Source organism: Quercus robur, chromosome 9 (genome assembly GCF_932294415.1).
Source record: "Quercus robur chromosome 9, dhQueRobu3.1, whole genome shotgun sequence".
Classification (NCBI taxonomy): domain Eukaryota; kingdom Viridiplantae; phylum Streptophyta; class Magnoliopsida; order Fagales; family Fagaceae; genus Quercus; species Quercus robur.
Window position 1 is genome coordinate 46,322,414 of NC_065542.1, and position 25,395 is coordinate 46,347,808.

At 34.3% G+C, this 25,395-nt stretch overlaps 2 protein-coding genes across 2 annotated transcripts; both read right to left on the minus strand.

The window, feature by feature from the left end:
• Nucleotides 1–245: 245 nt before the first annotated feature.
• On the minus strand, nucleotides 246–3,044 carry LOC126700291 (RNA-dependent RNA polymerase 1-like). Its single transcript, XM_050398372.1, has 3 exons — nucleotides 2,839–3,044; nucleotides 2,138–2,288; nucleotides 246–1,279 (listed from the first exon to the last, which is right to left on the minus strand). Exons 1-3 carry the CDS (start codon nucleotides 3,006–3,008, stop codon nucleotides 485–487), a joined length of 1,116 nt encoding a protein of 371 aa, XP_050254329.1. The 5' UTR covers nucleotides 3,009–3,044; the 3' UTR covers nucleotides 246–484.
• Nucleotides 3,045–9,006: 5,962 nt separating this feature from the next.
• On the minus strand, nucleotides 9,007–10,356 carry LOC126701107 (aspartic proteinase CDR1-like). The gene has a single exon (XM_050399243.1). The coding sequence runs from the start codon at nucleotides 10,354–10,356 to the stop codon at nucleotides 9,007–9,009; it is 1,350 nt and encodes a 449-aa protein (XP_050255200.1).
• Nucleotides 10,357–25,395: the final 15,039 nt, after the last annotated feature.

Genomic DNA, 25,395 nt, shown 5'->3' on the forward strand with positions numbered 1-25,395 from the left:
TATTGACTAGTGTTTATATATGTTATTACGGTTTAGTCATATATTTGCCCTCCCAATTGTTCATACATGATAATGAGGAATAGATAGCAGCCTTATGTTCCTACAGCATTGAGTAAGGTATCTAGTTCTTGATTACCTGATTTCATGTGCCAAGCCATTCTCAAGCATATGCCCAAACAGCATCAAGCTTATTGACAAGAAGAAGTGGATCTGAATGCACAGCATGATGTTGAAGAATAAGAAAATATGATAAGAAATCATAGATATATTGTTCAACAGGAGTTGAAACATAATTTATAACCCCAAACATCTTCTTGGAGCATTTACATGTAGTTGATCAACAAGCAAATACTAGTAACAATAAGTAAAGATAAATAGTAGTCACACAAGCAATTTTCTTAATTACATACTTAGAATCTTTATAATAAACTTCTTAATCCAAGCGCAATTCATGACTCAACTAATGCTCCGATTCTGATAAGTCTCAAGCTATGATGTTACTTAATTTATCCTTCTTGATCTGGATAAGCTTGTCAAAGACACACCATGGAAAACTGAGGAAATGAGATCTATCCATTCCATCATTGCAGCGACCCCAATAGCTATGGTGATATGTAACATAGTAACATGCCGATGCTTTTGCTTTTGCTTTTGCATTGACTATATCAGTGTCAGAACCTGACTCACTTCCCTCGTTGAACCAGCTCCGAGCTTCCTTTCTTAGTGCCATTACAGAATAATTAATTTGTTCCAGATCCCTCCTCTTATTAAAAGATTTTGACATTGTCAATATGTGCCCACTGAGTATTTCAGCTTCAGTTTCAATCCCATAATAATCCAGCAAACCCCCCAGCTTGTAATCATACTCCTGTTTGTAATTGAAAGCATCATTGATGTAGTCCTGGAAGCCATCTACTTCCATGTCAGGATCATAACACTGCTTTGCTACATCCGAGGTGAAGGGTGTTACAGGGCTTGTGAGCGATGCATGGTCTTTCACCTCTCGATAAAGCTTTCCAAGCACACGTTTTGATTCGTAGGTGCCTTTATCAGGCTTTTCCATGAAATCTGGATATTTTTTAACACGCAGATAATCAGGTATTTCGGCTACAACACCACTTTTTGTGAAGTCAACCGCAATTGAGTGTAGTTCTGCAAGCTTAAGACATTGAGAACTCATTGCCCTACTGTGATTCCTATCAGCAAAGGCAGTGTGGGCATTATCGATGATTCCTAAACGGTCGTTGAGTATGTAGTCGGCAAAAAACTCTTGTACTTCCTGTAGCACAATGGTGACATGCTTTGTTATGTAAGTTATAGAAGGATTTTGCAAATGAGACAGAAAATATGAGGAACTAATGTAATCTTTATTAAAATTTAACTAGTGCAGAACATCGCATGAGTCAAAAATATTAGAAAGTTTCTTTTGAATGTCTTACTCATTATGCATTAGTGTGATGCATTAATGCCTAGCAGAGAGAAGCAGTATCATTAAGGCAAATGGAATGACCACAAGTCATGGGATTTCTAGATTTGATAATAAGGCAATTCATGCTTAGAATTTCCTGATTCCTAACTAATGCCCCTATAACAAGCCAGAGCCTTTTAACAAAATCAAATATATTTGTTAAAAAAATCTTTTCAATGATCCTAAATATCCAAATAAGAGCATTTCAATCAATTATATGTACTTGGCTTATTATTCTGAGCACATATTAATATTTGTTTGATTTTCTTAAACAACACAGTGCATTAGTGAACAATATAACAAGAACAGAAAAGATAATAGTTTGTGAGTATGGAAACAATACTTTTCCCTCATGCCATAAAAAAATTTCCGAAACAGCATCATAAAGACTGCTCATTAGATGTACAAGAATATACGCAGCCACATATAAACTTAACGCATAATTGTTTTTAACATATAGAAAACCCAAGGTCACAAAGGCTAGATGACGGAAACATGGTGTATTCTCATCAAGACAGGTACAAGCAAATGTGTTGATATTTTTCAATAAGAACTAATTTACCCTACTTTTATATTGCAGTTTTATGCATAGATTAATTGCAGAGGCAAATTAAAATGTGGAGTGCTCAAAATATGTATGACTTGTTACCACTTATAAATTGATATTACCTCTATTGTAACATCATGATCGAGTGGCTTAGTCGGTGCTCCGATATACTCCATTGGTTGATATTGCCGAGGAGGAATTAGATCATGGTCCCAACAGACGAAGTACAGATCTCCATCCAAGTCACTCCCAGAACATTCATTTGGATGAGGTCTGATACAAATTGTAAAACTAATGTTAGTGAATAGAGTATTCCCAAAGAAATTATTTTAATTTAATTAGGTGGTGTCTTGCCAAGACAACGGCCCAGTATGAAAGTACAATATGCAATTATTTGATGATCATGCCAAAAACGTTATAATTTTTCCATCAAGTAGTGAACAAAGACATTGCTTAGTCTGCAATCTTAAAATCAAATAAGTTCAGATAATAGCATATGGCCATATAAATAGACAAGCCACCTTCATGGAAATTAACCTACTGGAGGAGAATATGTTTCATATCATATCATTTATATAGGGTACATATTATATCAATGCATGCATTATAGAAGTACAAACGGGTTATTATGTCATACATATGCATGCATATATGTAAGCATGTAAAGGTATGCATAAATGTGTATAAACTGATGCAGAAATGTGTATATACTAATGCTGGTATAGGATTATGCATAAACTCTGTATGTATGTTCATGTATATGTGCAAATATTATAGGATTTCACGCTTTAGAATTATCTACAGTTGGATATCACAGTGTTACCTCCTCCCCTTTTGCGGAAAAACAACACAATCTGCCAGGTGGTGCAAAGCCGGAACATCAACAGCCTTAAGAACACGCACATCTCCGGGATGTAGACAGGGGTTTTTAGCAACAACTACATCACCCTCAATAATTAAATTGTTTGGGTTTGAGCTGCTGGTGCGAAACATATGGGAGAAATCATTAGTGAGCTGCCTACTAGAGCGAGAAATTTGCACAAATACTTGACCATACTCCTTTACAAAAATCACACATAGTTATCAAGATTTCTTCCACACAGATATATGTGCATATATAAACAAGCTAAGCTCGTAAATGCACTACGCCATTAGTACAAAGGTACTAGGCCAAACTCACATGTGATATACACAAAGACAAGCGATCAAACTTTTTGAAGATTTTTCAATTTTTTATGAGTTTTTTGAATTTTGAACACACTAAAAAATAGAGCAAGAATTGAAAGAACACAAACAAAACTTGTAAAAGAAGACATGCTATAAACAGAAAACAATGCATGATAGATGCATGAACCTATGATCCTAAGCATTGGAAGTATTGATGCATGGACATAGGAAATAATCATGCATGAGTACCCCTCTTCACCCACATGTCACGTGCGTTCGGGGTGATATCCCTATAAGATTGGGTACGTGACTTGTGACCTTTAAACCTGCTGTTGAAGTTCGCCAAACATGTGGTGAATGCCTCAATCATCTTCATTACATCAATCACACTAGAATCTTCATTTTGACTTCGTGGTTGCCCAACAGTCCAATTCCTCTTGTTATCTCTTGGTCCTCTTGACCTTTGATCCCTATGATTGTTCAATGCTCTCAGTTTATGACAATTAGGTCTAGTGTGCCCTTGAAGTCCACAATAATGACATACATGGTTCATTCTCGGACCTCTTTGTGATTTTAGAGGTAATCTTCCTTTGGCTTCAGTTCTAACCACTGATTGGTTATGAGACTTGTTCAGCACCCATTGGTCAGTCACATTCTTCTTAGTTTCATCCTTTACTTTCTCAAGAGTAGAGGCAACTTTAATTGGCTCTCTGGCCTTCACAAACTTCACTTCTTTGGTGACATTGGCCGATAAGCTACTCCTTCCGGTATATCCCAACCCGGACTTGTCTGAGAATTGTTTTTGAGAAGAAATAACATCATCTAGCTTCTTCATGGATACCCTTTTTATCTTGGCATTTGCTTGCACTACCTCTAGCTCAAGAAATCTGATTTTTGAATAAGCTTCTGTCAGCTCACCATTCATCGTTTCTATCTCACACTTGGCCTCCTTATATCGCGCTAGAAGACTTTTATAGTCCTCCTCTGCCTTTTTCATCTTCTTTACGGCTGCCTTGGCTATCCTTGTATACTCTCCTGACTTCTCTAGGAGTGAGTTGTAGTTCTCTTGAAGGTCGACTACATTTTCATCTTCTTCACCATCAGATTCTTCGACAGCTCCCATTGATTCTTTATCACTATGATCCCCAAGCTCTTGTACCAGCAAGTTCAACTCCTCCGAAAACTCATTATGGGTAATAGTCATAAATACGGAGTAGTTCCCTTCTCCATCACAACTCTCTTCAGAATCAGAATTTGAAGAATTCAAATCACTAAGTGCTGTGGCATACACCTTGCCCTTTCCTTTTAGATAGTTGGGACACTCCTTCTTGAGATGTCCATGGCCATTGCATTCATAACACACAATGCCTTGAGGAGACTGGGAATCCTTTCCTTCTTTCTTCTTAAACTCCTTCCTATCACCTTTGGAGGATGAGAACTTCCCTCCGCTGAACGGTTTCCCACTGTTCTTCATCTTCAGAAATTTCCGGAAGTTCTTTGCCAGAAATACTACATTCTTTTCCACTCCATCTTCTTTAGAGGAATCATTCATTCTTTCGATGATGGTTTTAAGAGCAAGAGATTTACTTGTCTTATGAGAAGGCAGTCCAAGCTCATATGTTTGAAGAGACCCAATGAGCTCTTGGATCTTAATTTCATCCAAATCTTTACTCTCCTCTATAGCTGTGACTTTCGCTCGGAAGCTTTCCGGCAGGGACCTCAAAATTTTTCTCACCACCTTAGCATCCTCAATCTTCTCACCAAGATTGAGCTTTGCAATCAAAATTTCGTTGAGCTTTCCATAGAATGAATCAAAGGACTCATCATCTCCTATCTTAAGCTCTTCGAATTTGGTGGTTAACATTTGAAGCTTTGTGTCCTTTACTTTCTTTGTTCCTTCATAGGTGGTCTCCAATATCTCCCAAGCTTCGCTATTGTTATGTGTGAAATTTTGTGGAACTCATTTGGAGAAACACCACAAAATATAGCATTCAATGCTTTACTGGTAGCATTAGTTGCCGCAAGTGCTGCTTTATCCCAAGTGGATTTAGCATCCTCGGGCCTAGTTCAACCTACTTCTACGGCATCCCAAACAGTATCATCTATTGAACACAGAAATGCCCTCATTCTGACTTTCCAAAAAGCGTAATTATTACCATCAAAATATGGTGGAACATTCAAAGATTGAGATCGGTCCATCTCAATACGGGGTCAAGGAACACACTCAGGTATTTAAACCATAGCGAGTGTATGCGCTTTGATACCAATTGAAAGCTCGAAATGTGTGAAAACACAAGAGCTTGTTTAGACCCCCAATTCAAATTATGGCTTGATTGATTTTACACTAACTTAATACTAAGTGCGAAATAGTGTAAACGCAAGCAAAAAAGCAAGAGAGCTACTCTAATCCATATTTAAAGCAACACAGTAGTAAAATGAAATGAACAAGAGTAGGGAAGAGAGATGAAAACACAGATAACACCAAGTCGTGTTATCGAAGAGGAAACCGAAGAACTCGGCGAAAAACCTCTCCGCTGCCCTCCAAGCGGTAATCGATTCACTAGATAATCAGTTGGGATACATGGGTAAGCAAGAGATCCTCCAAGCCTAATCTACCCTCTGTACCTAAGCCTTCCAAGCTCCTACTCCAACAAGGCTTCTCGGAACCGTGCCTTGTCTAGCTCTCCGGATCATGCAACAAGCTCCATGTTGCATTTGCCATCCTTGGCTTCTTCTAATGTTTCCCAGTAGCACCAAAACCTTAGTGGACACTCTCAAAAGGTGTGGTAAGTGTTTGGGCTATTGACCTCTCAATGGTATGGAAATGGAGAGGTAGGAGATGAGGAAAATCCACAAACAAAATGTGTAGAGAATTGTTGGATGAACAATTTCTAACTCTCAAGTGTTTTAGCTAGGGTTTTCTCTTTGAAACTCTCTATTACATTTGTGGGTAATGTGGGTATAAATAGTGTAGGCATAAAAAGTGTGTATCAAATTGGACAAGCTGGCAGAACAGAATGTCTTGCGGGTGTCTCGCGAGAAGGCCTTACCCGCGAGATACTCGCGAGACATAGCTGTCTCCATCTGGCCTAACTCTTCACATTCCAGCATGGGGCACATGAGTTACTTCGCAGGATGCTAAGTCGCGAGCTACCCGCGAAAACACTTCATTCTTCAATAGCTTGAGTCTTCACACTCTCTCTCTCACTATCACACAACCCTTACAATAAATTCCCACAACAAATACAGGGTACAAAAGATTGAACAAAATTACAATCAGATTTGGCATGGAATAAAAGCCAACACAATACAAATTTGTAAATCACAACTTTACAACATTTATGTAATGAGGTTTATTTATATGTAATAATTTATATTAGAAAATAACGTTAATTTATATGTAATATGAAGTCGTATAGATTTGTTGGTGCAAAAATGAATGTAGATTTTGCATAAAATTCTCTCGTTGCCTTGATTTTTTTTATAAATAAAATTACCATCTTTATTTTTATGTTGTATTCTCTTTTTTCTTTTAGTTTATTTTTGCTAGGCTAATTAGGCTCTTATTGATATTTGATTTTCTTTAAGCTCATATTCCATATTAATTAGAATTTAGAGGTGCATGTTTAAGAAGAATAAAAAGAATAGATGGAATTCTAGAATGATATTTATGTTAAAATTTGAAAATCCTTTATTTTTTATGATGGCATAATAGTGTTTTAGGTCTGACTATAGTAGATAGCATGCTTGATCCTAAGAAGTCACAATTATTATTTTTTAGACCTTAACAGTATCAAATTGTTCTCTTCAATTTTTGGGAAATTATTCTAAAAGCCTTTCTAAGAATTTAGATTCATTTATATTAATTTATCTTTAATGCAGTCACACATTTGTTTTATCTTTGTTATTATAAATATAAGTGATTTCAAATTTAACTATCTTGTGCATTGCACAAGTTAGCGACTAGTTGTGAAATTAATCTTAAACTCATCTCATGTGCTGAGCTTCGCCAAAGCCCCAAAACTTGATATTCCTCTCAATTTGAAACGCAAAAGGGAAGAAATGAGGCGAGCTTGTCCACTCAATATATATTGAAACATTTTTGTAGTAAGTAATTACCAAATTCTTAACTAGCCCAATCAAGCTTAATACAAATTGCAAACAAATTTCCAATGCATTATAAAATTCTTAGGCTTTGCATCATGTCAATGAAATTGATGGTTCTCATTAATGAAGTAACAAATAGCACATTTATTTGGAATTCAAAAGTCATGTACATGCTATGTTCATCTACTAATAATCTACGTGAATATGGTCACACTCTATCCAGATGACTAGGTTTAGAATCATGAATCGGGTTGAAAAATTTCTAGAAGCAACTGGTGCCTTAGTCACCATTTACCCTACGATCCTAAGCATATTTAGATTGTATAACATATTTAACATAGTTCAATTCATAGTCAATCTTGCATATGTCATGGCTCAAAAAAAGAGATTTCATTTAGGATAAGATTCACTATAGGTTCCTAAAGTTTATCTATTAAGTTGTTTTGCTCCCTGAAACTTCAAGTGAGCATAGGTCCTTAAATTTACCTATATTAGTTTCTTTAACTATGTATCTAATGAAACAATGATACGTCATTTTTAAATGACGTGGCAACTTTTTAATTATTAAAAAGTTATAAACACCTTAAACAACGTGTTTCTATTACCCACCCAATTCAAACCCATTTCTAATTGGATATCTGTATCCCTAAATCAAACTCCAACTATCTTGCTTCTCTTGGAGGAATTGGTGGTGGAGCCACCAAAGAAGATTTAAGTAGTTGAAGTGAGGAGAGAAGAACTTGATCTGTTGATGCCTCTACTAGATTGCCATTGGACCCAAAAGTGGATGGTGGTTTTGTGGTCTATGTTGATGGTTTTCCGATGAGAGGCCCGAGGCTAATATATAACAATATAATGTTTGAACTTTGAACACTTAAACTCCATTTAAATCTTTAAAATTGAAACGGACAAAGTTTGACTAAAACTTTAGTTGTAGTCAATGACTATAACTCCCAACTCCCACTAAAAAAATTAACATGATTACATATTTTAAAAATGTAATAATTGGATTGCGTGTTTTTTTTTTTTTAACATGCATATATAATTTCATGCTAATAAAATGTTATTTACTATTTTTTTAACTTATTTTTTATGCATAATTTTAGATTACAAAAAACTTAAAATTTAAACATTTGATTAATAAAAAAGCATTAGCCTTTGATCTTTTGGAATTTTGCAAGTATGAGAGATATAAGAAGAAAATGTAATTCAATGGTGTATTTGTCAAAATTTATATCCAATAAAAATATTTTGAGTAGAGTTGTAGTAATTGGTTATAACTAAGTTTGTAATCAAATTTTATCCAATTTAAATGCCAAAACTCTAAGTTCCTGTTGAAAAATTCCAATCTAGAAAATGGCCGCTTTCAATATCTTAGCGAGGTCAGTTACCCATCATTGCTTAAATCGTGAATCTAAGTTGAAAATTGTGAATATGTCACTATTTAAGTTGTTGTTGGGTTTTTTTTTTTTTTTTTTTTTTTTTTTTTTTTTTTCGCATGTGTTTAAAAACATTGCTCATTCTGAAAAATGAAAACCATTATATCTATGTACTAAACAAGACTAGATCTTATTTGGAGGAAAAGAGAAAAACACCCTTATCATTTGACTTAATTAGCAACAACACCAAAATCCAAATAAAATAAAATAAAAGATCTTATTCTAGAAAATTTATAAAATAGAAAATATAATAATTCTTCCAAAGACATCTCACTTCACTAGGACTCTAACAGTTCACAGTCTATCCGTTCCATGGACACTGAGTTCCCATCAAGATCATAGGCAATATTATAATTTTGTTGAGCCATTACTCCAATAATAGTCATGTCATTTGCTATACTCGGAAGCACAGCCATGCAAAATTGGTTTGGACTTGTTTCGATAAACAAGCTCTCTACGTCTAACGCCAAATCAACCTCATTTGCAAAGTTAAAGGTTACTACTGGAAACCCAACAAGGTCACGATTGATGACCCCATTGAAGCATGGAGCTGCATAGCTAGGTCTTGACACGAGTTGTACCAAGCCATCCATCAATCTCAGAACTTCGGCGTTTAGTGGATCGAACGCTCCTCTTGGAAGATAAGTAAGTGTTGTACCTGAGTCAATCATTACTCCACCTTTGCCTGCTGGAGTCATTGTAAACACTTCAGGCAAAATGTCTAGCTTTTTCTCTCCCACGCTGATGCTTTCTAAGGTTAGAAAGTAAAGGCCAGCCAAAATTTCAATTGGGGTAGAAGAGCCTTGTATTATTGCTCCATCCCCAAAAATCAACTGATTATGACTATATTGAGGATCCCTAATAGGGCCAAAGCAGTAAGAGAATTTAGAACCCAATTGATTCACCAAAGATATTTTGTCAGCGGCTAGACCAAGTATTCCGCTACTTTGGCCACCAAAACCACCCACGCTATTTGCACAACCCAAAACTAAATTGGGTATTGATGTTATTCCTTCATCAGAAGTCTCAAAGGTGAACTTTTCAGTGCCCAAAAACCCAGATACAGAGGTGCCATCGATGTATCCTTGTTTGAAGGCGCAATGTGAAGCTTGACAATTGCTACCGGGAGCTCGATAGCAAGAAGGAGACGTACAAGGTAGCGTACTATATGTGGAAGACTCGGGAGGATTAAAAATTGGAAGAGCTTGGGTAAAACAGTGAGTGCAAGGCTGACATTGAGTCCATAATAGACCACTGCCTGTGTCCATAACCAGGAGCTGTGGAACAGGAGGTGAACCAATGGATATATTTGCCATAAACCCTTCATGCTTAGTCTCTGCAATAACACCAGCGCGCACATCATCTGTGTCTAGAGAAACCCCTTGAATCTTCTTCCATATGTAGTCTGAACGAGCATTTGAACTGTCTATTGTATGTCTAGCTCGGTCTGCTATGTTGTCCTTAGGGTTGTAGTATGGAGAGTAAACCGAATTATGGTGAATGAGTTTTGTGACCAACCGCTTAGGTTTTGTGATGGTGGGACTAGTGGTGGCTAAGGATGTAGTACTAGTAGTGAAGCACAGCAAAGTGAAGCAAGAAAGAAGAAAGAGATTGAAAAGAACAGCCATGGCTACAACGCGCGATATTGCTCTGCTCCCAACTATGTATTTTGAATATGTTTTCTCCTTTGTGGCTACTAGGGTTTCTTGTATAGTGTTCTTATATTATATAGAGACACAAATATTCTAGATTCATTCACGTACTCCCAAAACTTTTAGGATTACTTAATTTTCTTCCCACGGAAAATTAAAAAAAGAAACGTGGAAAGACTCAAGGTTTCCTTCTGGTATATGGATCAGTGTGGTTCTTACAAGAGCATGTCCTTCTAGTTAACGGATAACAAAAGACTCAAGGTTTTAACGTGTTGGTTGGGCTTTTCCTTAGTGGAACAAAGATTGGTACATGGTTATCTTCCTTTACTCATAGTATTTATCAAATTATAAGGAAAAAAAAAAAAAAAAGGAGAATATAAAATTTACTAAAATTCGAACTAAGACTAGTCACCTATATAAGTGCAAGTTGTCACCATAAGTTAGGTAACCATTTGATTTCAACCATGTATACCTTTCTCGGCCTTTTGGCTAAGATCAAGTGTACGTAGTATCAAATTTTCAAAATGAAAAGATAAGAAATGAAAATATGAAATATGATAAAATTGAAACTAAGTTGATATTAATTAAAAAAAGGTTAAAGTATACTTGTGGTCCTTAAAGGTTTGGAGTTATTTTTAGTTTGACCTTGAATATTTCAAAATTTTCAATTTGGCCCTTAACATTTGATTTTGTTTTCAAGAAGTCATGTTGTCCATCTTTGTTAGTGGTCTCACAATTAACTACGAAATGAGTGCTTAATCATTAAGACATATTACCTATATAAGTACCCGTTGTCACCATAAGTAACGTAACCATTTGCTTTGACATAAAGAAGGCCTTAATCTAAAAATGATGTGAGAGAATAAAAGCCCCAATTTGTACATGTTAATACCACAGACTAAATTAGAATTTTTTCTTTGGATGATCAAATTAATTTTAACTTCAAATTTTTTACCATTTAAGAATAAAATATATACTAAAGTTCCAAACTAATTTTAAAGTTTGGTGTTTTCATTTTGATGCCTATCATTTCAAAATTTTGTTATTAACATTTGATTCCGCTTCGGAAATGTTTAGCTTATAGTCACCTAATTTTACCCATGAAATTTTATGTTTTGGACTAAAATGGAATTTAGGGTTTAAAATTTTTGGTTCAATGTCGTTCCCTACATTAACAATGTAACTGAAAAGGCCAGTCGGGAAAGTGCGGAATGCAAAAATGTGGAGCACAGTACTTTGACTAGGAATTATGGTGAGAGAGTCCATGCTAAAGCGAGTTGGTTAAGAAAGTGCGGAATGTAAGAATGGTAAACACCCTATTTTTTAAGCATAAAAATTTATTTTATGAATCTTGAGCATTTCTATTGAAAACATTAGAAGGCATTAGTTAAGTTACAAAACTTTTGACTTTTCAATTTTTTAGATTATAAAAAAATGGTAATTTCTCATGGGTGAAAAATTACATAATTAACCTTGATCTTAAAATTAATTTCATATGTGCTCATTATATGATTAGGGGAAAATTGGTCTTAATCTGTGTTTGACCATGCATGATTTAATGAAAGCATAATTTTGATTAGGGTTATAAATGACCAAACTGTTTATTACATTCATTTGTTTAGTAAAATAAGACAAGTTCAAGCTAATGTTTAGACTTGACTATTATACAAACTAGCATGTAACCCATTTAAAATTAAACACAAATTTTATTATAAAAATATAAATAATTAGTTAAATTATTAAAAAAATAGTATGTAACACGTGCATACATATAGATATATTTAAAATTAAACAAAATTTTTACCATAAAATATAAATAATTAGTCAAATTATTTTTTTAAAAAGTAAACGTAATTAGTTACATATTAAAATTTTTACCTAAATTTAATATTGCTTATAATTATTTTTTTCCCTAATTTTTAATAAGATAAAACGTGTAGTGATCTTTGTTATGCAGTGATTTTTATTAAGTATTTTAAATTCATAGTTCATTAATATTATATTCTTAGTATTTTGCATTCATCAACTCATTTGGCATAAAAATTAAAAAACTTAAGTGGATAATTATGGTGTGGTCCCCACATAAATTTAGACATATGACGCAAAATTCGATTCTAATTTCAAATTCCAATTGAATTTTCTCTAAGTTTTACCTATTAATATATATAAATTAAGCACAAAAATAATAATATGTTCATGAACAAGTTTGTGAACATAATACTTGATTTAAATATATAAAAACATGTTCTCAAAAAAAAAAAAAAAAAAAATATATATATATATATATATATATATATAAACATCCTTTAATGTATTTTCAAGAACAAGTAGTTTGTGAACATATGACTTGTTTTTAGGAGAACATCCTTTAAAGTATTTTCTTTTATATAAAAGGTACATTATTCCAAAGCTACCCTTATTAATTTACACTTTCGTGAAAGTGAGGTATTGAATTTCTAAATAAAGTATGGGGTATGTTAGAAAATTTAATTGTTGGCTTTTAAAAAAAAAAATTGGAATAGAGGTCAAACAATTTGGAATGGAGGGAATATATATTTATATGTATACTTGTCTAAAAATATGCTTCAAGTGGGTAATGTCAATTATTAAAATTTAATTTATCTTGTTGTATAATATAGTTATCTTGATTAATTAAAGAAGACTTTTAATTTTGGAAGAATGCAATTAAGGAAGAATCCAAAAAATTGAAAGCAATGATTTATGTCTTAAAATTTTCAAAAAATTGGAATAAAATGAAAAACCTAGAAAAGTGAGGCCCTTAGTTGTGGGCCCACATATGAGGGAGAGTATCATAAAGTCTTATGAAATTAAGTGACAACTTTATTGACAAATGACAACTATACCCTAAGAATGTTTTTCATTAAATTTACAAAGTGACGGACAAACCAGTTCAAGTAGACTTGTTATGTTGGATTAAAATCAGGTGCAATACTTACGAACAAACCAGTTCAGTGATTTTGCAAATTGGATAATGGATAGCCGTCTAAGTGGCGCGTGGTCCTAAATAAGGAGTTGTGAGTGAGAACCATGAAGCGGCGCATGGAGAACTTGATGATGGCTACTGTGATAGGCCTGTGGGCTCTTGATCTAAATTCTTCAATAAAAGATTTTGTGAGAGACCGAGAACTTCGGGTACTCTAAAAAAAGAGATTTGGGTGCTTGTAAGGGCACCTCTCTTTTTGGTAAGTGGTGTGGAGTAGCTACTTATTTTTTATACAAAAAAGAAAAAGAAAAAAGAAATAAAAATTACATGTTTAGAATGCTTCGACTACCATTGATTGAATAAAGAAAAGTACAATCTTAGTAAATTAAACCTACAAGGCTTTGGGTCCTAGTTACAATCTATGCAAAAGAATACAAAACTTTGGTCCTAATTACAATCTACCAAAATTAAAGAAAGACAAGACACTAATCTACCTATCAAAAAATCTTAAGCTTGGGGGCTAGGTTACAGAATGAGAAGGTGTTAGGCACCCATTCTGCCCAGACAGAGTCTGGTCTTCTAGACTCTAATGACCAACATACCCTTTTTGCATGATGTTGAATGATATGTTGAACTCATATGACAAACACTTGACAAGAATTAATCTAAATAAATTTACCTCATGAATATGTTTTCTTTTTAAAAGAAAAATTAGATATGTTTTAAAAGATAAAAAAATTGATTTTGTTTGTTAAAAAAAAATCATATCCGTTTTTGTAAAGGGTAAAAAGAAAGATTTTATCAAGAAAAATTAGATCTTTTGTTGTAAAAGAAAAAAAAAAAGATATTTTGTAAAAAAACTAGATTCATTTTGAAAAGTTAAAAAATTAGGTTTGTAATTGAGAAATCAGATTTTTTTTTTTTAAATGACTTTTTGAAAGAGGATCCACATTCATGAGATAAATTTATTATGCATGCATCACATAAAAAGAAAAATCAACCTAACTTTAAATCCTTTTTTTTAAATTTCAAAATCTGCAATTTTGTATAAAAGAAAACTTTTTCTAAAAAAAATAAGATCTGTCTTTAATGAAAATACAAATCAGTTTTATATATAAAAAAATCAGATCTGAAAATACCGATCAGTTTTTTTGCATTAGAAAAAAATTAGAGTTGTATTTAATGAAAATACAGATCAGTTTTGTGCATTAGAACAAAAAATCAGATATGTATTTAATGAAAATACAGATAAGTTTTGTAAGGTTGAACTTATTCAACCATCTAATTGGCTTTATTCCGTGCCAAATTTGCTTGTATTTCAGCATTTAGTTACCCTGTATTTAGGTGGGTTTGTTGTAAGGGTAGTGAGTGAGATAGAGTGAAGTTTGCTCAAGAGTATGCAAGAAAACAGAGACTCGCGGTTTGGCCTCTCGGGTGACTCGCGGCTGCAAGCCGCCAGACGCAGCACACGTGCCAAGCATGCCCGAAGGTGAACAGTCATGCTAGCTGGAGCACTACAGGACAAAACAGGACAACTGGTCATACGGTTATCTCGCGACTGGATCTCGCGACTTAGTCAAGCCGCGAGGTCAAGTTGCGAGCCACCCCTGTTTTGTAAATCCTGACGTTTCACATTCCTCTCACACTCCAGTATAAATACCCCTTTTACCCACTAATGTAAGAGAGCTTCCAGAGAGAATTTTGAGAGAGAAACCCTAAAGAAAAACAAGATTGATTCACCCACAATCTATACATTAGAGTCTCTTCAAATTCCTCAACTCTCTTCCTCTCCATTGTCAAATCCTTGAGAGGCATTTTACCAAACCTTGTTCTCACCATAATCACCACTGTGAGAGAGCTGTTTGGATTTCTGGAAAGCAGTTAGGAAGGAACCAATCTTCATTGGTTGATGCTACGGTCTAGTAGTGGAATCCGGGAAGTTAGAAAAGAAAAAGGTTCGGCGCAACCTCGTTGGAGCAAGAAGCTTGGAGGGCTTAGGTGCACTGGGTAGATTAGACTTGGAGGGTCTATTGTTGTCCATGTATCCCAACTATATTTTCTAGTGGATTGTTTACCGCTTGGAGGGCGGCGGAGAGGTTTTACGCCGAGGGCTTCGATTTCCTCTTCGATAACACATCTCATGTTATCTTTGTGTTTGCATCTTCCTTCCTCTTTATCTTTGCCTTTTTATTATCTGCTGTGGGTTGTGATTTTAATTTGGCTTAGATAATTTTACCAATTCCATATTATAGTTTATGTTAATTTTCCGCACACTTGTTGTTTGACATAATGCTTGAATTGGTTAAGTTGTAATTTGGGGGTCTAAACGTTCAAGGGTGTTTATATACATATTTGAACTTTCAATTGGTATCAGAGCGGGTACACTTGTTTTGGTTTTATTACCTAAGTGTGATCCTTGACCCCTTGTGTGTTTTGCCATGGATAATGCTTTGTATGCTTCTATGGATATTGTTGATTGTAACATGCCATGTGTTTGTGAAAATGCCTCTATGAGTGTTAATCCTCATAATTGTGATGACATGTTACTTGAATCTATGGGTGTTGTTGACAAACTCTTGAAGAAAGGAGCTAAGAAGTTTCAAAAGAATTTGAGCAAGTTAGTTTGTGAAAAGGATGATTTGATTGCTAAACTCAATGAATCCAACAAATTGGTTGAGAAATATAAGAATATTGCTGAAATTTCTCTTGAAAAGCTGAAAGAGTTTGAATGTTTAAATAAGGACTTGGATGCTAAACTTGTTTTGTCTAACAAACTTGTTGATGATCTTAAATCTGAAAATGAATCTCTTAAGATGCATGCCAAGTGTTTGATTGCTGAACCTATTGCTAAAATGGAAGAAAATATATGTTGCAATCATGTTGTGGTACCCGATTTTGCGCCTATTGTGTGTTCTACCTCAAAGGACAAATCGGTGTACATTCCTCCACACAAAAGAAATCAAAAAGTGGAGAGAAAGGCTCTTAAGCCTAAGCCTCTGTTTAGGTCCCAATCTAGGGATTTGAGTGGATCTAAGTTTGTTCCTACTTGCCACCATTGCGGTGTGATCGGTCACATAAGACCCCAATGCCCCAAGTTAAAAAGAGAACAAACCTTTGTTGTTAGATCCCTTCCCAAAAAGCCTAATGGACCTAAATACATTGTTTGTCACCATTGTGGTGCCTTTGGTCATCTAAGACCTCATTGCTCTAAGTTTCAAGCTCTTAAGAGAATCAAAAGAAAATAGAAACTTGAGCATTTTGGAAGTTGTGCTTTGAAAGCTAAACCGGATTGGATGGAAAATGGTAAGTTGTTGAAGAAAGTGGTTAATGCTCTTACCTCCTTGTCTATGTGCATCTCCGGTTTTCATTCTTCCAACCCTTGTCTCACTTCCCATGAGACACTCATTCCAAACAATCATTCTGTTTGGATGAGGAAGGGTTCCTATGGTTGAGTTTGTGCTCTTTTTGGTCCTTGATCTAATTCTTTCGATCTTTGTAGGACCCTTCATGCATTAAATGTTATATCATCATGCATTTTGTGCATCTTGCATTTATTTGTATGCATTGTTTTGTTCTTGATCTTACTTTTATGTTTCTGCTTTGTGTGAGTAAAAAATCCAAAACCACATAAAAAGTGAAAAATTCAAAAACTTTGATCGTATATGTTTGAGCACATATCTCATGTGAGTTTGGCCTTGTACCTTTGTACAAATGGCTTTGTGCATTTACGAGCTTAGCTTGTTATTTTTGCACTTATATCTTTGTGGGAAAATCTTGACATCTTTGTGTGATTGTTGTAAATCGATCTTCAAGCTTATCATGAATTATTAGTCAATAGTCATGTTGGTTTTGATACATGCATAGACTTGTGCTTATATCTCTTCCCACTCTTTTATTTTTATTGCTTAAAGAGCTCAATAAATGTAAATCTCAAAATGAAAAGAGATAATGAGCTGCAAAAGCCGTCGCACATACTAGTATTCGACTAGGAAAAAGGGAAAGCGACTTAAATGAAATTGTTTGATGCCCAAAAAGCCAAAGGCTTGTTCATCAAATTAAAATATCACAAATTTCAGACATCGATTTCAAAATGAGATGTTTTGATTCAAAATGATCAAATGTTATGAATTGTAAAGAAGCTAAATGAAAAGCTTCATCATATGTAATCATTTTCTTGTGGGAGGTCATATATGTTCATTTTTATAATTGAGATAGACCACTTGACTTAGCACTAGTTGTGTATGACTTGATTGAATTGATCATTGAAGTTTCACTCTAGACTAAGGACTATTCCACATTTGATACACACACACAACACACATGCCTAATGTTCAATGAATGTCTTCTTCATTTGTTAGAATGTACTTGTCTAAATGTGATGTGTGTGTGCTCAATCATATATGGTTCAATCCAAAAAGATTTTTGATCATTTTATATGTTTTTGGAAGTGATTTTTATCACTCTTTGTGTTCATGTTTAGTGTTTACTTTGTTTTTCATTGTTTAAACATGTTCTATATTGAAAAACTGGTGTCAGAGTCTTTTGTGGCTCAGCTGGCGACTCGCCAGTTGCGAAACCCCAGTCGCAAGTTCATCTAGAAGCTTTTGGCGACTCACTCGCGGCTTGCTCGCGACTCACTCGCGACTCACTCGCGACTCGCGAAAATTTTCGCGACTAAACCTCGCGACTCGCGGCTTGCTTGCGACTTACTCGCGACTCGCGAAAATTTTCGCGACTGAACCTCGCGACTCGCCCAGTCGCGAAACGCCCAGAAATAGCTTTTTAAAAGGCCTTTTGTGGGAAACTTGTTTTAAACCTCTCCCATCCTCTCTAAAACCCCTCTTTCAATATTTTTACATCAAAACCCAACCAATTTGAATGGTTTTTCATTCCATTAACATTTCTAAGGTAATTATAAACTCTTTTTATTAATTTTGAACCATAGATTATGTTTTGGAGAGTTTTGTGCTATTGGTTGGGATTTTCATCATAGGGGTTGGGAAAACATAATTTTTGTCAAATTTTTCATGGGATTGGTTTCTTTTGTTGATTTGCATTGGATGTTGGCCCCTTGTGGCAAAAAGAACATGTATTAAGGGAGGATTTCTTGATGTTCATGCATTGTTTTACATTATTATTCATAGTGTGCATGCTAGGTGTTTGATAAAATGCCTCTTAGACATTTTCTCGCTTGTTTGGACTCCGATGAGTACCAAACTTTGGGGTTTCTCATGTTTCCTCATTAGGAACATGTTTGGTTCATTGGTTGTGTATTTAACACCCCTTGCCCCACATGTGCATTTTTCATACATTGGTCATGCATTGCACTTAGCCACCTCTTGCACACACCTTTGCTACCCTTGTCATGCATTGGTCTATACCTTGCTTCTTCATCCTAGCATGTCATGTCTATCTTATGCTTTGTAGCATTTTACTTTGTCTTTGATTTGAGCTTCATTTTCTCATTCATCTTGCACCCCTCATGCATCATTATCATTGTTCGTTCCTTCATCTCTTGCCCTCATTTCTTCTTGACCCTTTGTCTATTCCTGACAAAAAGGGGGAGAGTATACTCTAGAGAGTATATATCGGAGTGTTTTGTCATTTCTATATGACTCTTGTGCACATCCTTAGGGGGAGAAATTCTATTTCTCATGCACATTTGTAGGGGGAGAGTTTTTCCATAGTGGAGATGCATATACCAAGGGGGAGAAGACATTGTGTTAACTAGAAAACTTTGTTCTGTTTGTTGTCTTGTTGGCTTTATGGTGCTTTGAGTTATGCTTTGTGGTTCTTATCGCATCATGTTTTTGTTTTGGACATGCATATATCCCTATGTTATTGTGCTCCATTGAATGCATGTTCGGATGATCATTTGCTTTGCTATGTGATCATTGTAGTCATTTCTATATGACTGTTTTGGTGTATGATCAAGTTGCTCACATGTTTCACATCATGTTTACTTGATCGCAATTTACTTATTACTTTATACTTGTCCTTTTATTACTTGCTTTACCTTGAGGGTCTAATGTGTTTTGTGCAAGTGTTTCAGGTTACAAGTATATATGTTCCAAGTGCATCATAGCCTCTCATCACTTTGAAGGGGAGAAACTTTAAGCACTTTTAGTTTATATTGTTTAAGGTTATATTCAGTATTTTGTGATTTGTACCCATGTTGCTTTTGTAAGCTTTTAGGGTTTGTTTTCATTATTTGTAGGCTTTATGGTTTGTACCATGCTTTATGCAGCCTTTTATTCTTTATTTAAATCAGTACTTCTATCTAAATGTCTTGCATTTTTTTTTAAGTACTGTCACTCTTGTGCCCTTGTAAGATTGTTCCTAGATGCATATACCTTGTGTATTATGCATTGGTTGAGTGTTGAGCATACAAGCATCTTGCCTTGTGTTTGTTAGCTTGTATGTCCTTGTGTTCATTCCAAGTGTGAATGAGCATTGTGGTCACTACCATGTAGTGATTACTTGGTTGATCATGCCATGGTTTGTTTCTTAACTCCATCTTTGCTTGATCTCATATTGCCTGTTTCATATGCACTTCACGATTTTCTGCTTACAATGATCATGGTGTATTGTTGTGTTTCAGGAGTATTATGTTCATATGATTCAAGTGCTTCACAGCTTCTAGAGTTAGGTGTGAGTGAGTTTTGTTCAACTGTTCCCAACTCACATGTTAAGTCTAGAGTCTGTTTTAGGGTTTTGTCACGGAATAGCCAAAGGGGGAGATTGTAAGGTTGAATTTATTCAACCATCTAATTGGCTTTATTCCGTGCCAAATTTGCTTGTATTTCAGCATTTAGTTACCCTGTATTTAGATGGGTTTGTTGTAAGGGTAGTGAGTGAGATAGAGTGAAGTTTGCTCAAGAGTGTGCAAGAAAACAGAGACTCGCGGTTTGGCCTTGCGGGTGACTCGCGGCTGCAAGCCGCCAGACGCAGCACACGTGCCAAGCATGCCGGAAGGTGAACAGTCATGCTAGCTGGAGCACTACAGGACAAAACAGGACAACTGGCCATACGGTTATCTCGTGACTGGATCTCGTGACTTAGTCAAGCCGCGAGGTCAAGCCGCGAGGTCAAGCCGCGAGCCACCACTGTTTTGTAAATCCTGACGTTTCACATTCCTCTCACACTTCAGTATAAATACCCATTTTACCCACTAATGTAAGAGAGGTTTCAGAGAGAATTTTGAGAGAGAAACCCTAAAGAAAAATAAGATTGATTCACCCACAATCTATACATTAGAGTCTCTTCAAACTCCTCAACTCTCTTCCTCTCCATTGTCAAATTCTTGAGAGGCATTTTACCAAACCTTGTTCTCACCATAATCACCACTGTGAGAGAGTTGTTTGGATTTCTGGGAAGTAGTTAGGAAGGAACCAATCTTCATTGGTTGATGCTACGGTCTAGTAGCGGAATCCGGGAAGCTAGAAAAGAAAAAGGTTCGGCGCAACCTCGTTGGAGCAAGAAGCTTGGAGGGCTTAGGTGCACTGGGTAGATTAGGCTTGGAGGGTCTATTGCTGTCCATGTATCCCAACTATATTTTCTAGTGGATTGTTTACCGCTTGGAGGGTGGCGGAGAGGTTTTACGCCGAGGGCTTCGGTTTCCTCTTCGATAACACATCGCGTGTTGTCTTTGTGTTTGCATCTTCGTTCCTCTTTATCTTTGCCTTTTTATTATCTGCTATGGGTTGTGATTTTAATTTGGCTTAGATAGTTTTACCAATTCCATATTATAGCTTATGTTAATTTTCCGCACACTTGTTGTTTGACATAATGCTTGAATTGGTTAAGTTGTAATTTGGGGGTCTAAACGTTCAAGGGTGTTTATACACATATTTGAACTTTCAAGTTTTGTGCATTAAAAAAAATCAGATCTGTATTTAATGAAAATATAGATTAGTTTTGTGCATTACGAAAAAATCAAATCTGTATTTAATGAAAATACAGATTAGTTTTGTGGATTAGAAAATAAATTAGATCCATATTTAATAAAAAACAGATCGGTTTGGTGTTAAAAAAAAAATCAGATTTGAAAATACAGATCAGTTTTTGAATCTTTAAAAAATTCAAATTTGAAAACTTTAGATTAGTTTTTGAATTTAAAGAAAATCAGATAATCAATAGCGAATTTTGAGATTTGAGAAAAAGAATCACAATAAACAATCATCTAAGAACATATTAAAGAAAAACTTCAAACAAAACATGGCAATTATATCAAGAACAGGAAATAATAAAACATGTTAAACCTATTCATGCATCATCAACCAAAATTAATAGAGAAAAAAAAATAGAATACCTCTTGCATGAACGTACTCTTCTTAGTGAAAGAATATTTTAGGATTCAAAAAAATTTATTCAACTCTTTGAAGCCTAAAATACTTTTCTTACAAAAACAAAATTCCTAAGGCAAAAGCCTCCAGAATTTCTTTAACGTAAGGGGGAATTGAAAAGAAGAGAAGAGACAGAAAGGAGGGAGAGGGGGGGGGGGGGTCAGAAAGTGTAAAAAGTGTGCTGAATTTTGAGAGGCATCCTCTATTTATAGAGATTGGAATGTTTCGAAAAATTTCCTGAATGATCTGATACGAATTGGGACGTGTCCTTATCTCTAAAAAAACAAAAAAGGGTAAGGTTTATCTCAATCCAAGAGTCCCGGGTTGGGCCTCGAGTTTGTGCCAATCGGCACTTGAGAAGTGTTGATCGACACTCCAAGAGTGTCGAATGGCCATCTTGGGTGCCAGACTCGTGTTTGAGTTTTGGTCCACTTTGGACTCCTTTTTTTGAGGTTTTTTGAGCCGGGACTTGCACTTAGACGTATTTTTAATCCGTATTCTAAAAATTAAATCCCTTTTCAGATATTCAGGTCTTTACAGTGATAATTATCTTGTAGGTAAACACTCCAAAAAGTCTTGTTTATCCATAATTTCGTTGTTATCTGATTATTCACTTTATTCTCATGCAAGCAAGTCTATTTTTAACACTAACTAACAACCAATCACAAAATTATTTAATTAATTTTAATTGTCTAGCCAATTAGAATTAATTAATTTAAATTAATTTAAATTAATCATGCGTGGTTGGTTTCACCTAAACAAAATGCATGCAGACCATGCAAACTTGATCATGCGATATCTTTCAATCCAACGGTTTGATTTGGAAATCAGGCATTCTGTCATAACTATTAAAGCCTCAAGATCATTTTTATGATATGCAATGAATGAATTAATGCATGTAATGCAACTCTAAATTTTGGGTATATGAATGGTCATTCTAGCCATTTTCCTTGATTAAATTATGGGTGTAAAATCAAGTGTCTACAGATTCATATTGCAAACAAACAGTGGTAGAAAGAATCTATGAAATTGAAGGTTGAGGGAGCAAGCTTGATTGAGAGATTTTGCTAGAGGCCAAGAACAAAGTTTGGCTTTGATACAATGTTAAATATTAGTATCGATATATCATGTTGAATATGCTAGAATAGATGTGAAACGGGAAGTATAAAGTATAGAACACAAGAACACACACGAATTACGTGGTTTAGCCTAACAGCCTATGTCTTTGAAAGAAACCTTATAGAGCTACATCTTTAATATATGATAATATAGTACAAATCCTGTATTACAAGGGACCATAACATGTGTATATTTAGTAGGCTAAACCTAGGGACGACTCTATGTATAACTCAAGGTGGTCACAAGACCACCCTTACTTGACAAAAAAAATGTATATATGTACTTGCAAATATATATATATATATATATATGTAGTAAACTAACCTATTTTGATCACCTAAAAAATATTGACCACCCTAACTTGAGAATTATAAGAATTTTGGTTCAATAAAAATAAAAGTAATGTTATATTCACAAAATTTTTACAATAATTTCACAACAAATCTTATGTGATAAGCGGAAAATAGTTACAAATTCTAATTGGGACCTAATATTAGCACCAATTTTTAACCCACTAATAACAAATTTTTGAATAATTTTTTTATAAAAAAATATTGTAGATGTAACATTGCTCCAAAAATAATTCTAGCCCCTTAAACATAATCCTTAATCCCTTAAACTAAAAAATAAATCCCCCTAAAATAACAAAAAAAGAAAAAAAGCCCAAATGAAATAGAAATAACCCAAACAAAAGCAAAACTAGACTAAACAACAACGAGTGAACAAATTATTCAACAAAATGCTTATTTTCAAAAAGAAAAATAAAAATAATCATTCAAATTTGTAACTTTTTCAACCTATTACAAAAAAATAATCTCTAATTTCATTTTCCTTGAAAAAATGACTTAAGAAAAATATTGTAGTTATGAGTTCTCTTTGGTAGTGTCGCCAGTTATGCTTTTTTTGGCTTTACAATCGCCATAGTTTCCACTCCTTAGCTACTCAACTCTCAATTGTAGCAAATATCATCCATTTTTCTCTTCTCTATTATCATCTCAATTATCTTACTTTATTACTATCATCTCATCATTCTCAATTCCCATTTTATCTCTTTATTAACTTTTGTATAATTTAAATTTCTTAGTGATCACCTTAAAATGCCTAGAGCCACCACTAGCTAAACTCTAGACTAGAAGGATTGTGTTTGGTCTATTATATTGGGTATCTCTAACATATCTTTAACAGGATATAAAACATCAAACAGAATCACATAAATTCTTGCTTTGAATTTCTCACTCACTCTCTCTCTCTCTCTTTACATCTTTCTATTTTCAACATTCATTTAGAAGCTCACATGATTATATATATATATAGTGCTTACTTATTTTTTAGCAATCTAATTGTTTTAATTTTTTACTCAATCTATTTTGTGACAAAGCAATCTAATTGTTGTATATTGGTCTTATATAGAGACAAATATATTCTAGATTCATTCTCGTACTCTTAACAAAGTTTAGGATTAGTTAACTTTCTTCCCACTGAAAATAAAAAGTATAAAAAAAGAAAAAAAAATTTAAATTTTTTTATTGGTAAAAGGTTTATGTGGAGTGCAGTTCCTCGGCTAAAACTCTCTCACTCACTCAACCCCCCCCCCCCCCCCCCCCCACCTTTTTTATTTTTTATTTTTCTATTTTAATTATAGAAAGAGAAACACACTCTAATGAAAGAGAAGGATATTCAAGCACAAAGGCACAACACAATTTCTAATCAAAAGTTATAGGTTTTTTCTGTTTTTTTATTATTTTTTTTAAATTAATTTTTTTAGAAACAAAAACACACACAAATCTTAAGGTACATGTTTGTTATTTTGCTTAAAATGTGAGCTAAAATTTTCATATTTTATGAGAAATACCTAAACTAAAATTACAAATTAAAAAAAAAAACTTAATTCAATTTCTTTTTAATATTTTTTACTCATAAATTTTGTTTAGATATATTATACCATTCATATAAAATTGAATAATCCATTTATTATTGTTAATAGAAAAAGCTATATTTTTTAATATAATAATTGAATTTAAATTGAATATTTATTTGGTATTTGTAGTATATTTATAGTTTGTGGGTGTTTTTTGTTAATGGGTTGAGGTCTGTTTTGTTGCCTCTAGGCCTGTTTTGTTATGGGTCAGAGAGTTGGGCTTGGCCCAATATTCTAGCAGGACTGTGCTATGGGCCAGTTTGTGCATAAGCCTAGCATCCAAAAATAGAGATAAAAAAAAAATAAAATAAAATAAATAAATAAATAAACAAACAAACAAACAAACAAACAAACAAACAAACAAACAAACATATACGTATACACGTTAATCTGCAAGCACTAGCACATGTTTTATGGACTTAACATTAAATGTCTTAAAGCAAGAAGTTAATTGTAACAAAAGGGTTAGTTACAGTAGAAAGATTAAGTTTGCGAAACAACTAATACAACAACCATAAAGATGCTATGGCAGAACAACTAATACAACAAATGTAAAAAAGATGCTATGACAGAACAACTGATATAACAAATATAAAGATGTTACGACAAAACAATTGATACAAAAAAAAAAACAATAAGTTTCCAGTAGGTAAAGTTATGTGTGCAAAAGTTTGTAATGAGAGTGAGAT